Consider the following 13,913-nt stretch of genomic DNA (forward strand, 5'->3'; position numbering starts at 1 on the left):
TCCCAGTGCGGCGGCAGGTTGGCACCTGAGTGCCCGGGGCTTGGAGACCCAACCTCGCCAGGTCTCTGGAACCTCCAGGAGAGGTCTTTTCTTTTACAGATTCCCAGGCCTGGACGAATGACGGGCTGTGGGATTACAGGTGAATTTATCAGCAGGAGAGGGAGGGAACAAATCCAGTAATTCCTGCACTTTACACATTAGGATCTGGGCTAGTGAAACACCTGGGTTTACTTCCCAGACCGACAACAGCTGGCTTCACCAAGAGTTACCTGTATTGCACAGGATGTCGCAAACTGGGGAAGTTTCTGCTGCTGGGGGTGGAAGGTGAGGTGGGTAATCCCTTAGGCCACCCTTGGGCCCCTGTGGCAGCTGGAGCTCTCTCCCCACCCAACTTCTCCTCTGATGCTGCCCTTCCTCCTCTACAGCTGAAAAATGGGAAGAAGGACACAGGTCCCACCTCACACAGCCACCAGGTGGGCTAGCCTGTCCGGGCAGCTGCGGAGGGGAGTGGCAGCACTTGTCTCACAGGCTCTGCCTCAAATGTCCTCGGACATCTGAGTTGTGCACTAGCCTCTGCAGGCTGTTACTCTGATGCCTATCCAGTTTTAACCCACCACTAAAGATGCAGGGGTAAATACTGAGACTACGTTGTTAGATTAATTCTTTCATCTTTCTCTGCTGTGTGCACACCGAAGGGACAACGCAGAAAAGCAAAACTCCCTACAGTTTGCTCCGGAAACAACACAATCCACGCCACACTTTAGGCAAGCAGTCAAGTCGCACACCCCTTAATTCCCCTTTCAGATTTACTCTGGAAGGGGAAGGCCGCTTCCTCCACCTTCCAGACACCAGCGATCTGGTTAGGACCCTCCTCCCCTCCCCACCGCGTCCCCACTTCAGCTTCCAGACGTACCCAGCTCCACCCGCTCAATCTTGACACTGTTTGCAAACTCAAGGGGCTCTTAGAGCAATTGTGCTTAAATAAGCAATTCAAGTTGGATGCATTCATCGCAAGAGGCTGTGGGTCTGGGAGAGGATAAGGGGTTAGGTAGCAGAGGATTAGAGGTGAAACAGGCAGAGACACTGTGGACAGGGAAGGGGTCGGCCCAACTTTTTTTTGTTAATGTACCATTGAGTACCGTGCCTTTTAGGGAACGAGTGAATAAAAGAATCGCCATTTAGACCCAAGTATGGCTCCTTCAACATTAGTCGTGAGTCTCTGTGGTATGTGCAGGACCCGAAATGTGGAAGCCGCAACAGTCAGAGCCTTTGAGGTCTGGAGGAGTCCTGGCCCTTAGCATTTCCCAGAGTAGCCTTTCTCTAAAGAGGAGCTCAACAGACTCATTTAGCACAGGCCCTCTGCGTCTACTGTTTTGAGAAGGCTTCTCTGAACCCAACACCTATTTACAGAGTGGGGATTAAGGGGACAAGGCAGCCTGTGGCAGAGAACCAAAGACGTCTGCGTGAGGCTACTCTGCAACAATCCAACGGCCTTGGTTAACAGGCATAATCCGTGCGTCAGAGAGACCTGCCAGCTCTCCCGCAAAAGAGCGTGGAGGCCAACGGCGCCGAGGCCTGAGCTTAAAGGACGAGCTTGTTCTGAGCACGAGGACCTCGCGGGGGGGGGGGGGGGGGTGCAGGGACAGTGTCGGTTGAGGGGCCCGACATCCTGAGTGGCCTCTGGGGGCAGCGGTAGCTGAGGGTCAGGGCGCACCGGGTGGGGTAGTGTGACAGGTACAAACTGCTTCACCGGAACGGGGGGGAGTGGGGCCGTCTAGGGACGGGGGCTTTTACAGACCAAGCGGTTTTACATAGTGCGTGTGTTTGCTCAAGGGACTGATGGAGATGAGGGGAAGCCACCCATTGGCGCCAAGGAGAAAAGCGTCTGCCAAGGGGTAGAATCCGAGAGATGGGCCCTGCGAGGGGATAGGGAGTCCCGGCGCCCAGGAGGGCGCTGCCTGGGCTGGCGGTCGACAGGAGTCGCGACGCTTCACTTCGCGCCTCGGTCTCCGCGTTTCTGCCTCTCCCTCTGCTGCCCACTTCCCGCCCCGACGCGGGCTTCTCGCCCCGACCCCAGCCCGGTCGGTTAGCTTTCCCGCTTCTGCTCCTCGCGTCCCCTCTCCACCTCCACCCCTTCCCCGGCGGCTCCTCTCCCTTCTGCCGCCCGAAAGGGTTAATCTCTCCAGCGGGTAAAAACAGGTCCGCGGAGCCTCTAACTGGCGACAGATGGGCCACTTTCTTCTGGCCACAAAGGGGCCGGAATGGAGCGCCCCGCAGCATACAAATGGGCAGGTCACGTGGCTCCCGGCTCTTGGCCGGACTGGAAGGACCATATGGCGCATGCCGGGGAGGATGCAGAAGGGGCGGGGGCAGGGGTGAGGGGGGGAAGGGAGCTGGAGTAGACCCAGGGTGGGAGAGAAGCGGGGCTGAGGGCGGGGGAGAGACAGGAGGCGGGAGGGAGCGCTCAGCCCCGACGCGTGCGCAGGCGCGGGGCGCGGGACTTGCTCCAGCAGCGCTCCGGGCCCCGCCCGCTCTCGGCTGCACCACCCGGGCTATAAAACCTGAGCGCCCGCGCGGACGGGACACGAGGAATTCGTTCCGCGCAGAAAGCACGACGTCTGGAGGCCCCAGGGTTATGAGACCATCACTGCTCAGGACCTACTAACAACTACAGGTAATTAATTACAATTCTTTCATTTTTGCTTGGAAATAAAAGCAGCAATGGAAGGCCCGATGTCCCTAGATATTCTGTGTGTGGACGTTTCTGAGCATGTGTATGTGTGTTGAGACGGGCATTCCCACTCATAACTAAGGGCACATTTTGACTCGCGTCACTCAAATAACTACTGCAGGCTCTTTAATTTTGAAAAAAAATTGCTTTAATTTTGAGGAGTATAAGTGAAGAATAGGAACATCTTTGGATTTTTAATAATGCACAGCAATTCTGGTTATTTGGTAGTGGTGATTTCAAAGTCCTGAAAGCAATGAACTATTCCACTGTTTTACTTCTTCCAGAAGAAGAAAAAAAAAGCCCTTGTTATTAGCAAGATTTATTTTGCATGCACGTATTTTACGCACTTTGGAAGTGCCAAGTTATCTTTTTCAGTGAATAAAAGGGGCATCGTTATCTTAGGTACACACATCCTGGGAAATAATTCGAGTTGAGAGAAAGTTTGGTTGAGAGGAGGGGGAATGTGGAGAAAGAGGGGAGCCCACTCCTGCTACCTGTTACCACTCTGGAGGCGGCCAAGTCGCCAGCAGCCGCTGCAGGAGCCAGAAATTCAGTTGTCACTAAATGCTTTTTATTTCCCTTATTAAAAGCGGCAACTTCGCCATTGCCAATCGCTGACCATTGTAATTACTCAATCTTTTAAAGGGAGGTTTGAGGCGAACTTTGAAAAGCCCCAATAAAGAGCGGGCGGCCTTTTCAATGGGCTGTTTATTAGAGAGGAGCCTTCCGCACCTGATCCCCGGCGCGTGGAAGAGCGCTCTGCGCCTCGCCCCCAGCCCGTGTGGCAAGCGCTATTGTACAAGGTGGATTTTCAGCAGAGGGCTAGGGGTGGGAGGCAAGAAAAGAAAAGCGATTTGGAATGGAAGATCCCTGCCCAAATTTGTTGCCAAATGTTTTGTTGATGGTGAAATAATTTGGTTGAAAGTACTTTCCCTCCACCATGCATTTGCTGTTCAATCTCCGGTTAGTATAATCTTCTTAAAAATCACTGTCGGCATTGGTCCATTACGTAATGGCTCTTCAACTTTAATCGCTAAGTACTGAGAAACCAGGACAGAGATGGTAACAGCATTATGACTTTCAAACTCATTTTTTTATGTGTGTAGAGTTGTGACTTTGAACTCATGCACATAGGTGTGAAGTCCCCGAAATGTACTAACTTTCACACATATTATCGTGCCGGGTAATCACCATAAACAGACTTAAGTTAGTCACTAGAAAACATTGCGCGCATGAGTGTACATAGACATGAAGTCACTCCGTCCCCTCACCTCCAGTTTCATCTCCTCTCGTCCCCTACGTACCAGCGGGGCACACACGCACCATCTAAAACCCCGCATGTAACTTTCCCTTAGAAGCATACATTTTGCAATGAGCTGGTACTTCTTTTCACATGCATTTCTAGAGGGTTAGGAAGTGGGAGCTGAAAACGTATGAAGTTTTTGAATGTAGCGTTTTTTCCCCTTTTCTTTCTGTTTGCCTCTTCCTCTATTGAATGTAGGAAACCGAAACATGACCAAGTCGTACAGCGAGAGCGGGCTGATGGGCGAGCCCCAGCCCCAGGGTCCTCCAAGCTGGACAGACGAGTGTCTCAGTTCTCAGGACGAGGAACACGAAGCAGACAAGAAGGAGGACGACCTAGAGACTATGAATGCGGAAGAGGACTCCTTGAGGAACGGGGGAGAGGAGGAGGACGAAGACGAGGACCTGGAAGAAGAGGAAGAAGAGGAAGAGGAGGAAGATGATCAGAAGCCCAAGAGACGCGGCCCCAAAAAGAAGAAGATGACCAAGGCGCGCCTGGAGCGTTTTAAGCTGCGGCGAATGAAGGCCAACGCCCGGGAGCGGAACCGCATGCATGGTCTGAACGCGGCGCTGGACAACCTGCGCAAGGTGGTGCCCTGCTACTCCAAGACCCAGAAGCTGTCCAAAATCGAGACGCTGCGCTTGGCCAAGAACTACATCTGGGCGCTATCGGAGATCCTGCGTTCCGGCAAAAGCCCTGATTTGGTCTCCTTCGTACAGACACTCTGCAAGGGCTTATCCCAGCCCACCACCAACCTGGTTGCGGGCTGCCTTCAGCTCAATCCTCGGACTTTTCTGCCTGAACAGAACCAGGAAATGCCCCCGCACCTGCCAACAGCCAGCGCTTCCTTCCCTGTGCACCCCTACTCTTATCAGTCCCCGGGCTTGCCCAGCCCGCCGTACGGGACCATGGACAGCTCCCACGTCTTCCACGTCAAGCCGCCGCCGCACGCCTACAGCGCTGCGCTCGAGCCCTTCTTTGAAAGCCCCCTGACTGATTGCACCAGCCCTTCCTTTGACGGACCCCTCAGTCCGCCGCTCAGCATCAACGGCAACTTCTCCTTCAAACACGAACCGTCCACCGAGTTTGAGAAAAATTATGCCTTTACCATGCACTATCCTGCAGCGACCCTGGCAGGGGCCCAAAGCCACGGATCAATCTTCTCGGGCGCCGCTGCCCCTCGCTGTGAGATCCCTATAGACAATATCATGTCCTTCGATAGCCATTCACATCATGAGCGAGTCATGAGTGCCCAGCTCAATGCCATCTTTCACGATTAGAGGCACTTCAGTGTCACCATCCCCGGAAAACGAATCCACTGTGCTTACAGTGCCTGTCGTGTTTACAAAAGGCAGCCCTTTGGGCACTACTGCTGCAAAGTGCAAATACTCCAAGCTTCAAGTGATAGATGTATTTATTGTCGTTACTGCCTTTGGAAGAAACAGGGGATCAAAGTTCCTGTTCACCTTATGTATTATTTTCTATAGCTCTTCTATTTTAAAAAAGAAAGTAGTACAGTAAAGTAAAAAAAAAAAAAGCACCACAAATTTGGTGTAGTTGTATTCAGATCATATTAATTATCTGATCGGGATAACAAAATCACAAGCAATAATTAGGATCTATGCAATTTTTAAACTAGTAATGGGCCAATTAAAATATATATAAATATATATTTTTCAACCAGCATTTTACTACTTGTTACCTTTCCCATGCTGAATTATTTTGTTGTGATTTTGTACAGAATTTTTAATGACTTTTTATAATGTGGATTTCCTATTTTAAAACCATGCAGCTTCATCAATTTTTATACATATCAGAAAAGTAGAATTATATCTAATTTATACAAAATAATTTAACTAATTTAAACCAGCAGAAAAGTGCTTAGAAAGTTATTGTGTTGCCTTAGCACTTCTTTCCTCTCTAATTGTTAAAAAAATTGCACAATTTGAGCAATTCATTTCACTTTAAAGTCTTTCCCTCTCTTTAAAATAAAAACCAGATCCATAACTCCCAAGAAGATGAAAATAAAGATGTATTTCCTATCAAAACATATCAATTCATTCATTGCACAAGCTTGTATATACATATTATAAATAAATGCCAACATACCCTTCTTTAAATCAAAAGCTGCTTGACTATCACATACAATTTGCACTGTTTCTTTTAGTCTTTGACTCCTTTGCATTCCATGATTTTACAGAGAATCTGAAGCTATTGGTGTTTCCAGAAAATATAAATGCATGATTTTATACATAGTCACACAAATCGTGTTTTGTCATATATTCATGTAATGAATCTGAGCCTAAATCAAATCAGGTTGTTAATGCTGGGATTTATACCTATTGTAGTCAATTAGTACAGTAGCTTAAATAAATTCAAACCATTTAATTCATGATTAGAACAATAGCTATTGCATGTAAAATGCAGTCCAGAATAAGTGCTGTTTGAGATGTGATACTGGTACCACTGGAATTGACCTGTACTGTAATCTTGTTTGTAATTCTGTATATTATGGTGTAATGCACAATTTAGAAAACACTCATTCGGTTGCAATAAAAATAGTATTAAAAATTTGAGCAATTGTTGCATTTCTTCTTAAAGTTATTTTTTTAGTATAAATAATTCCTAAGTGGCCTAGCTGCTTTATTTGCTGAGTTAAGAAAATAATAAACAGTATTTGTAGACTAAAAGAAAAGAAAAAGTTTACTTTAGTATTCTCTCTAGTCATTTATCTTGCTTAGGGAGTCATCAGCTCTCCATAGATAATGAAAGGACCTGATATATTATTACCTGGAATTTGAAGCTGTGTGTGTGGGGAAGGGGAAGGTTGTCAAGAGACAAACAGTAGTTTTTGTTTTTCTTTGCTTTAAGTGTCTTCACATTTAGCTTTTGAATTTCATTCTTTTAGATTATTGTTATATGTTTTCTTCAATTTTTAAAGGGAGATTTGGTTAATTATTTAGAAACAAGACATAAACAAGTACCCTAGCTTAGTTTGCCTACATATTAAAACTATATTTTAAAAACTACCATTTTCTTGCTGCTTTGTTATCTGTACATTTTCCTGAGCTTAAATGTTCTCTAATGCAAAGCAGTACTATCCCAAAAAGAAAGTTATAGTTATATACTTTTAGGAAAAGCCTGAGGGAAATAATTTAATTAATCTACAGAATCTAAGAAATGACACTTTATAATTGTTCTGTAAATATCTTGTGATGATTTCAACAATTATTCCAAGAAAAAAGTTAATGAATTACTTGTCATCAGGAACTTAACTATTTTTAGTATAATATGTTGGAAAGTGTAATTGCTTTCCTGCCCCGTTGGCACACCATTCTGCTGTTTCATAAAAAAAAATTCATTGGAAAAACTTACAGATGATTCTGTCCATTGTTAAGTCTGCTAAAAAAAAGTTTGGCATTTCTGTTACTCTGGATGCACTGACTGACAGGGATGATTCCCAGGGAATACTGTTTTGGCACTTGTGCTCTGACTGTACTGTGGTGCCCTGATTACTGTCATTAGTTACTCTATTGTTCCTCCTCTGATTTGGATGCCACATTGGATGACTACCTCCCTTCCCAAGCTTGTTCCTTTAATCTCCTTCTCATTGGTGATTTAGGGGTTCCAGAAAGCTGACCTCATTTAGCAAGCTGCTCCAGAAAAATGTGAGTAATCTAATGGACGGGAACAATTAGCCATACTAATAACATTGCCAATGGGGCTACATCATGCTGTGATGGTAGCAGCAAGGAATATTTCAACATTAAGAAAACGTTTGAGTGCAATTTAAAGTATATTATTTTAGCATGTTTTCCATCAGCCTTCATCACATGATAGAAATTCTTTTAAGTTAGTCCCAACTTCATCCAAAATGCAATAATCTCGTTCCAAGCGAATCAGAGTTGTTTTAGAATCAAGCTGTTGCTTCCTACATCCAAGATTGCTCTCACTGTTCCTACTTTAAGAGACACAATACTGCTATGATATCTGAACACTGCTATCCTCCCAGCCTAGGAGACCTGAAATGAACATTCAGATCTGATAGGATCTATTCAGCAACTGTTTCACCTGTGATTAAAATTAGATAACTCATGCACACTAAAAACTGTTGCTGTAGTGTGCAGAAGAAATAAAGACATTACAAGAATTAAAAGAATCCAGCTTTTAAAACAGCAAGCAGGAGAATCTATACTGTGGGATTTTGTGTGTATGTGTGTGTGTGTGTGTGAGGTGGAAGTGAAGACTGCAATTAGGTTTGATTATTTTTTCCCATTTTGCTTGTATAACTTTTTTCTGAAGAATAAGGATTCTTTCAGTCAGTCAAGGAGTAACTCACATGCCACCATCTTTTATTCAAAGGCAGGCACAGATGTTCCTTCTGCAGGGGAGGTTTTAATTTATGAAAATGATATTGTTTATGCATGAATGAACTGAATGCACTCTGCATAACACACAGCACTTCCATCTGATCAGAGAAATACCACAGAACCAGTGCCAATGTCAGAAACATATTCTACAAATTTACTCACTTAAATGTTTAATGAATATTTGGAAGTCATTTTCAAACCACAAGAAACCTTTTCAATGATCTTTTTCTTTTTGTTTTGAATTGTTAGCTGTATGTAAAAAACACTCTTATAATTCTTATAATAAGCTAATACCTATATTTATCTGACTAGATAAGAAAATGTTTTACTAAGTGAAAAGCAACCAAAAAAATAAGGAGAAGAAGACAGAAACACTGGCAATTTTAGCTTCACTGAGAAAAAAATATTCCTGTTAAATAAGGTGCTTAGATCTACTTATTTAATGTGAAATGTGAAAATGCTCCGAAGAGTTATTTCCAGAAAAAACCTGGAATTTAAATTCAGTGAACCATTTCAAAGTTAGAGACAAAATTTGGCTAAATGTTTTAACAGGTACATAATTCCTTTTGAACAGAACTCTGCATAACTTAGATTTCATTCACATGACATTTATATAGTATGATCTTTCTACTTTTAAAAAGACAAAGGCAATTTTTTTATTGTTTAAAATATTTTATTTATTTATTTCTAGACAGAGGGGGAGGTAGGGAGAGAGAGAGGGAGGGAAACATCAATGTGTGGTTGCCTCCTGTGTGCCCCCTACTGGGGACCTGGCCTGCAACCCAGGCCTGTGCCCTGACTGGGAATCCAACTGGCAACCCTTCGGTTCACAGGCCAGCACTCAGTCCACTGAGCCACACCAGCCAGGGCTAAAGGCAAATTAAGATGAAGGATTAGAATACCTTAAGAATGTTCTGCTAATTTTAGGTTTATAATATGTTACACTAAAATAACATTTGAAACAAATTTGTGTTCTAATTTATTAAAACTCCCTATGTTTTCACATTTGAAAGTCTATAATTCTTATAAAATTAATGCATTTCTGAAAGCAGCTAGCAATTACTAAAATGATATATGGATCATTAGCTAACAGTTTGAACCAAGCTGTTTTAGTTCTATAATTAAACAAGAGATTTAAAGTGAAAATATCTATTAAGCAATTAATAAAACCAAATTTCAAAGCATAGGCTGATTTTGTCCTAATGGGAATCATAAAATAGCAAAGCTATTTCTTAAGCTACACTAAAGTCCCCCTGCCTTCTTTTTTCCCTTCCCTCCACCAGCACTCACTTCCTGAAGGCAATCTAAATAAGATCTTTAATTCCAGGGTCTGATAAAGAATAGAAGAGCCAATGCAACATCTTGTGGAACACCAGGACTGAGAACTCTCGTTGTTATCATTGCACAGAGGCGTTCTGGCATCAGATGCGCAGTGATTTGTATGGTGGCACAATCATTGGCTCCTGGCCAGGCATTATGTTCCAGAGGACACTATTGTCAAGATCCATTCAACTAGAAATCTGCACTGTATGCACTCAAAAGTTGAGATCATCTGACTTCCTACGTCAGAAAGAATTCTGTGCTGGCAATTGACTCGGACTCTCTTCACAGACACTAACACTTGGTTCAATGGCTCTGATGGAATTAGCTGTGTGACCTAACTAGTGGCATCAACAAGACAAGGCCACAGCCTCTGGGGACTTCTGTATAAATTGCTAATCTTAAAATATCTTAAAATGCAGAGTATTATGTTAATGCTGGACTACATTTTCAGATACGTGAAGTGTGGATTTGGTCATCTAGACATTATCATGCTATTTGTCCAGCTAATTCAGAGGTAGGTGGACAGTGACAATAGCCATCTTTACAGATCATTAGGTTTGGAGCAATCCAAAAGCATGCATCTGGTTGGGAAATGATATGTAGAAATTCAAGAATAAGTTTACTCTCACATAGGAAGCGACTTGGTAACATTACTGTTAACAAGATTCAAATCTAACCCTGCTTTAGCCTTTGATGTCTTAAGGACAAACAGCCAGAAGGATGCCTACTGGGCTTCACATGCTTAGTACTTCAGTGTTAAGTGCTTTCCATTCATTCACACATTTCATCATCACAGTAGCCCTGTTCTTTATTTTGTAGATGCAGGAAATGCAGGAAGCTGGAAACTTGTATTAGAGGTTTCCTTTCTTCATTCAGGTTCTTGTTCAAATAGCACTTCCTCAAAAAAGTCTTTCTTGATATTTATCTGAAGTAGTAACCACCTTCAGTGCAACTAAATCCATTATTATATTGCTCTTCCCCTTTTTAGAACATTCATTTATCTGCGTTATCTTGCTTATTTATTTTGTTTAGTTTATTTTTAAATTATCTATCTCCATAGTAGAATATGGGGTTCAAAGAACAGGAATGTTGTCTCTTTCATTTGTTGCTGTTTCTCTGGTGCTTAGAAGACCTAGGAGATCCTCAGTAAATATTAACATCCTAAGGGAATGACACCACACTGATGCAAAAGCTTGTTGCCTTAACCACTATGCTACAAATCAAGTCAGCTGAGAATGGAGAGGGCTATACATGATTCTCAGCCCAATGAAAGTTGTGTGCATTAATTCTATTTTAAAAAAATAATTGAGACTAATTTCCTACTGCATAGCATGGCACCAAATTCTCCACCCCTCATTCCTTTCAAGGATCAGAAGTCATGAGTTATCAGTCATATTTTGTTTATATTTATATCAATTGGTTAAATATATTTCAGAACTAAAATAAAAAAAAGAACTAACATATTCTTGGCTCTTTCCAGACCATATCATTTTGTTATATTCATTAAGAACTTGAATACATGTTACTTTTTTTTCTGTTCATCATTCTTCTAGCAGTTGTTCTTGTTCTATTATTATTGTTATGTAAAATTGTCCCAAATTTCTTATCATCATCATTGAAAAATTTAGATTACAGCAGATCAGAATCCAACCCATAAGGATTATGTATTCCAGTAATAAGTTTGGGAATTTGAATAGCATTCAACAAATTAAAAAGTAAAAATAGGCTGCCTGTAGGCAGGTGATAGCATAGAAATAGATATCCACAATGTAAAAGAAAGTACTTCATAGCCTTTTTTCAAAGTATCAAGTAGACTAAAAAAAGTGGTAAGTTTATAGGAAATATGATATTCTTTGTGACTACAACACAATTGTAGCACATAGAGTTATTTTTAACAATATCAGGTATTCACTTGAGCTCTACACACAAATTCTGGTGAGATCTGCTTAGGGAACAAAACATACAAGGATCAGTATTCTTGAAAAATGATTTAGTATAAAATCACTGAGAACTGCATTGAGATAAATGCAGCTGAATTAATTAACCTATAATTTTTACTTTAAAATATTCACTGTAGAGACTTCTAGTCACAATGGCAGCATAGGTGAACATGGGTCACCTTCTTGAACAACCACAGCAAAATTACAACTAAAACAAGGAACAACCATCACTCAGAGCCATCAGAAATAGAGTTGAATGGAAGTCTGACAACTATGGAATTTAAGAAACCACATCCATCCAGACTGGTAGGAGGGGTGGAGATACAGAACAGGCCGGTCCCACATCCATGTGTGGTGGATAAAAATTCAGGAGGACTATCTCAGGAGTGAGGAGTCCCAGCCCTACACGAGGTCCTCCAGCCCAGGGTTCCAGTGCCAGGAAGATAAGTCCCAATAACTTCTGGCTGTGAAAAAGTGGAGATTGAGTCAGTAGAAGAAACTTCCAGAGTCCCAAGCAGTTCTCAAAGAACCCACATACAGACCCATCTACTCAAACTCACTCCCCTTGAGCTCCAGCACTGGGGTAGCAGCTTGAAAGGCACCAGTGGAATACAGGGTATAATGTAGGAGACCCAAACTGGGGAGCTGCTTAAGTGTTCATGACATTCAAAAAAACTACCCAGAGGACTAGAAGATGTGGACATTTATTACTCACATCATAGGGGAATGCACCGATGGTAGCAGGTTGGTGTGAGAGAGACCACACCTCTCTGGTCTGAGGTTCATTATAAGGAGTCCAAGACAAAGGCAGTACAGGTCCAGGTTGCACAAACCTGTGTGTGGCTGGAAGCTACATTACATCCATATGCACGTGCAGAAGAAAAGGGTTAAGAAGCAGTCACAGGACAAGAAGTTGCTCCTGAAAGAAGAAAAGGAAGGAGGCACAATCTATTCCTTCAAACAATACACATTCCTTCTGGCCAGGGACCTCTTGGTCAGCCCTTGTCACAGTTGGTGGGAAAGTTATGTATTGACCACACACAGGGATAAACAAGTGCCTGGCATCAAGGCAAAAACTGGGAGGGAGAGAGCTTCCTCCCAGACAGAAAGGTGGTCAGAGGCCATTGTCCCTTTTCTGAACCCTTTCATCAAAGCCACAGAGCTGGCAGGCTGGTACCATATCTGAGACTCCATCAACCTGGCTAACACTGTTCGCCCTGACCAGGAGATCCCCTGAGACTCAATCCCACCCAACTCATGGACCCATCTAAGCTGCTTTTCCATATGAACAGCGGGTCTTGGCTCCTGCTTCACAATGTCCTAAATCCTCTCAAACCAAGCATCAGTCAGCCTCAGTGAGCCCTCAGCCCCTGTACTGCTTGCTAAGTGGCCCCAGGCCCAGCACTAGCAGCAGCCAGCCTAAATTCACAGCTTGGCTTCTCTTGGGAATCTCTAAGCCCAGTACAAGTAGTAGCCATCTCAGATTGCTTTATAGCTCAGTCAGGGTGGCTCTGGGCAAAACACTAGTGGGCCTGACCTTAGTCTGAACTACCTGGGAAACACCAGAGCCTACACACCCAGGGTACAGCTCTAGACCACATTGAAGCATCACCAACCTGCACAGCTGATCCTCCATGGACCACAGAGATTGGTGGTAAGATGTCACAGCCAATCCTTGCAGCTGACTGGCCTGGCTAAATCCCTCCCATTGACCTGACAAAGGCAATCAAGGCTCAACTATAAGAGGAGAGTATACTCAGCCCATGTGGAGGGCATACCTTGAGTACTCAGTTTGGGTGACAGGGGAGGCTGTGCCACTTGAACCTGCAGGACACCTACTACATTAGGCCATGCTACCAAGACAGTGAGTCTTAGCAGCTCCATCAAATACACAGAAACAAACACAGGGAGAATGTCAAAATGAAGAGACAAAGAAACATGGCCCAAATGAAAGAACAGATCAAAACTTCAGAAAAAGAACTAAACAAAATGGAGATAAGCAATCTATCAGATGCAGAGTTCAAAACACTAGTTATAAAGATGTGCAGGGAACTTAGTAAGGATCTTAATAGCATAAAAAAGATCCAGTCAGAATTGAAGGATACACTAATTGAAGCCACAGTAATCACAAAAGACGAAGAAATAAAAGGCATCCAAATTGGAAAGGAAGAAGTAAAACTGTCATTATTTGCAGATGACATGATACTTTTCATAGAGAATGCCAAAGACTCCACCAAGAACTACTA

At 43.4% G+C, this 13,913-nt stretch overlaps 1 protein-coding gene across 1 annotated transcript; it reads left to right on the top strand.

The window, feature by feature from the left end:
- The first annotated feature begins 2,596 nt into the window (after nt 1-2,596).
- NEUROD1 (neuronal differentiation 1) lies at nt 2,597-6,610 on the top strand. Its single transcript, XM_045818813.1, has 2 exons — nt 2,597-2,674; nt 4,233-6,610. The coding sequence occupies exon 2, from the start codon at nt 4,244-4,246 to the stop codon at nt 5,312-5,314; it is 1,071 nt and encodes a 356-aa protein (XP_045674769.1). The 5' UTR covers nt 2,597-2,674; nt 4,233-4,243; the 3' UTR covers nt 5,315-6,610.
- Nucleotides 6,611-13,913: the final 7,303 nt, after the last annotated feature.

Source organism: Phyllostomus hastatus, unplaced genomic scaffold (assembly GCF_019186645.2).
Source record: "Phyllostomus hastatus isolate PE091 unplaced genomic scaffold, TTU_PhHast_1.1 phas_contig_1, whole genome shotgun sequence".
Taxonomy (NCBI): Eukaryota; Metazoa; Chordata; class Mammalia; order Chiroptera; family Phyllostomidae; genus Phyllostomus; species Phyllostomus hastatus.

Coding starts and splice junctions, on each gene's coding strand:
- NEUROD1 (XM_045818813.1), top strand. CDS start 4,244: ATGACCAAGTCGTACAGCGAGAGCGGGCTGATGGGCGAGCCCCAGCCC.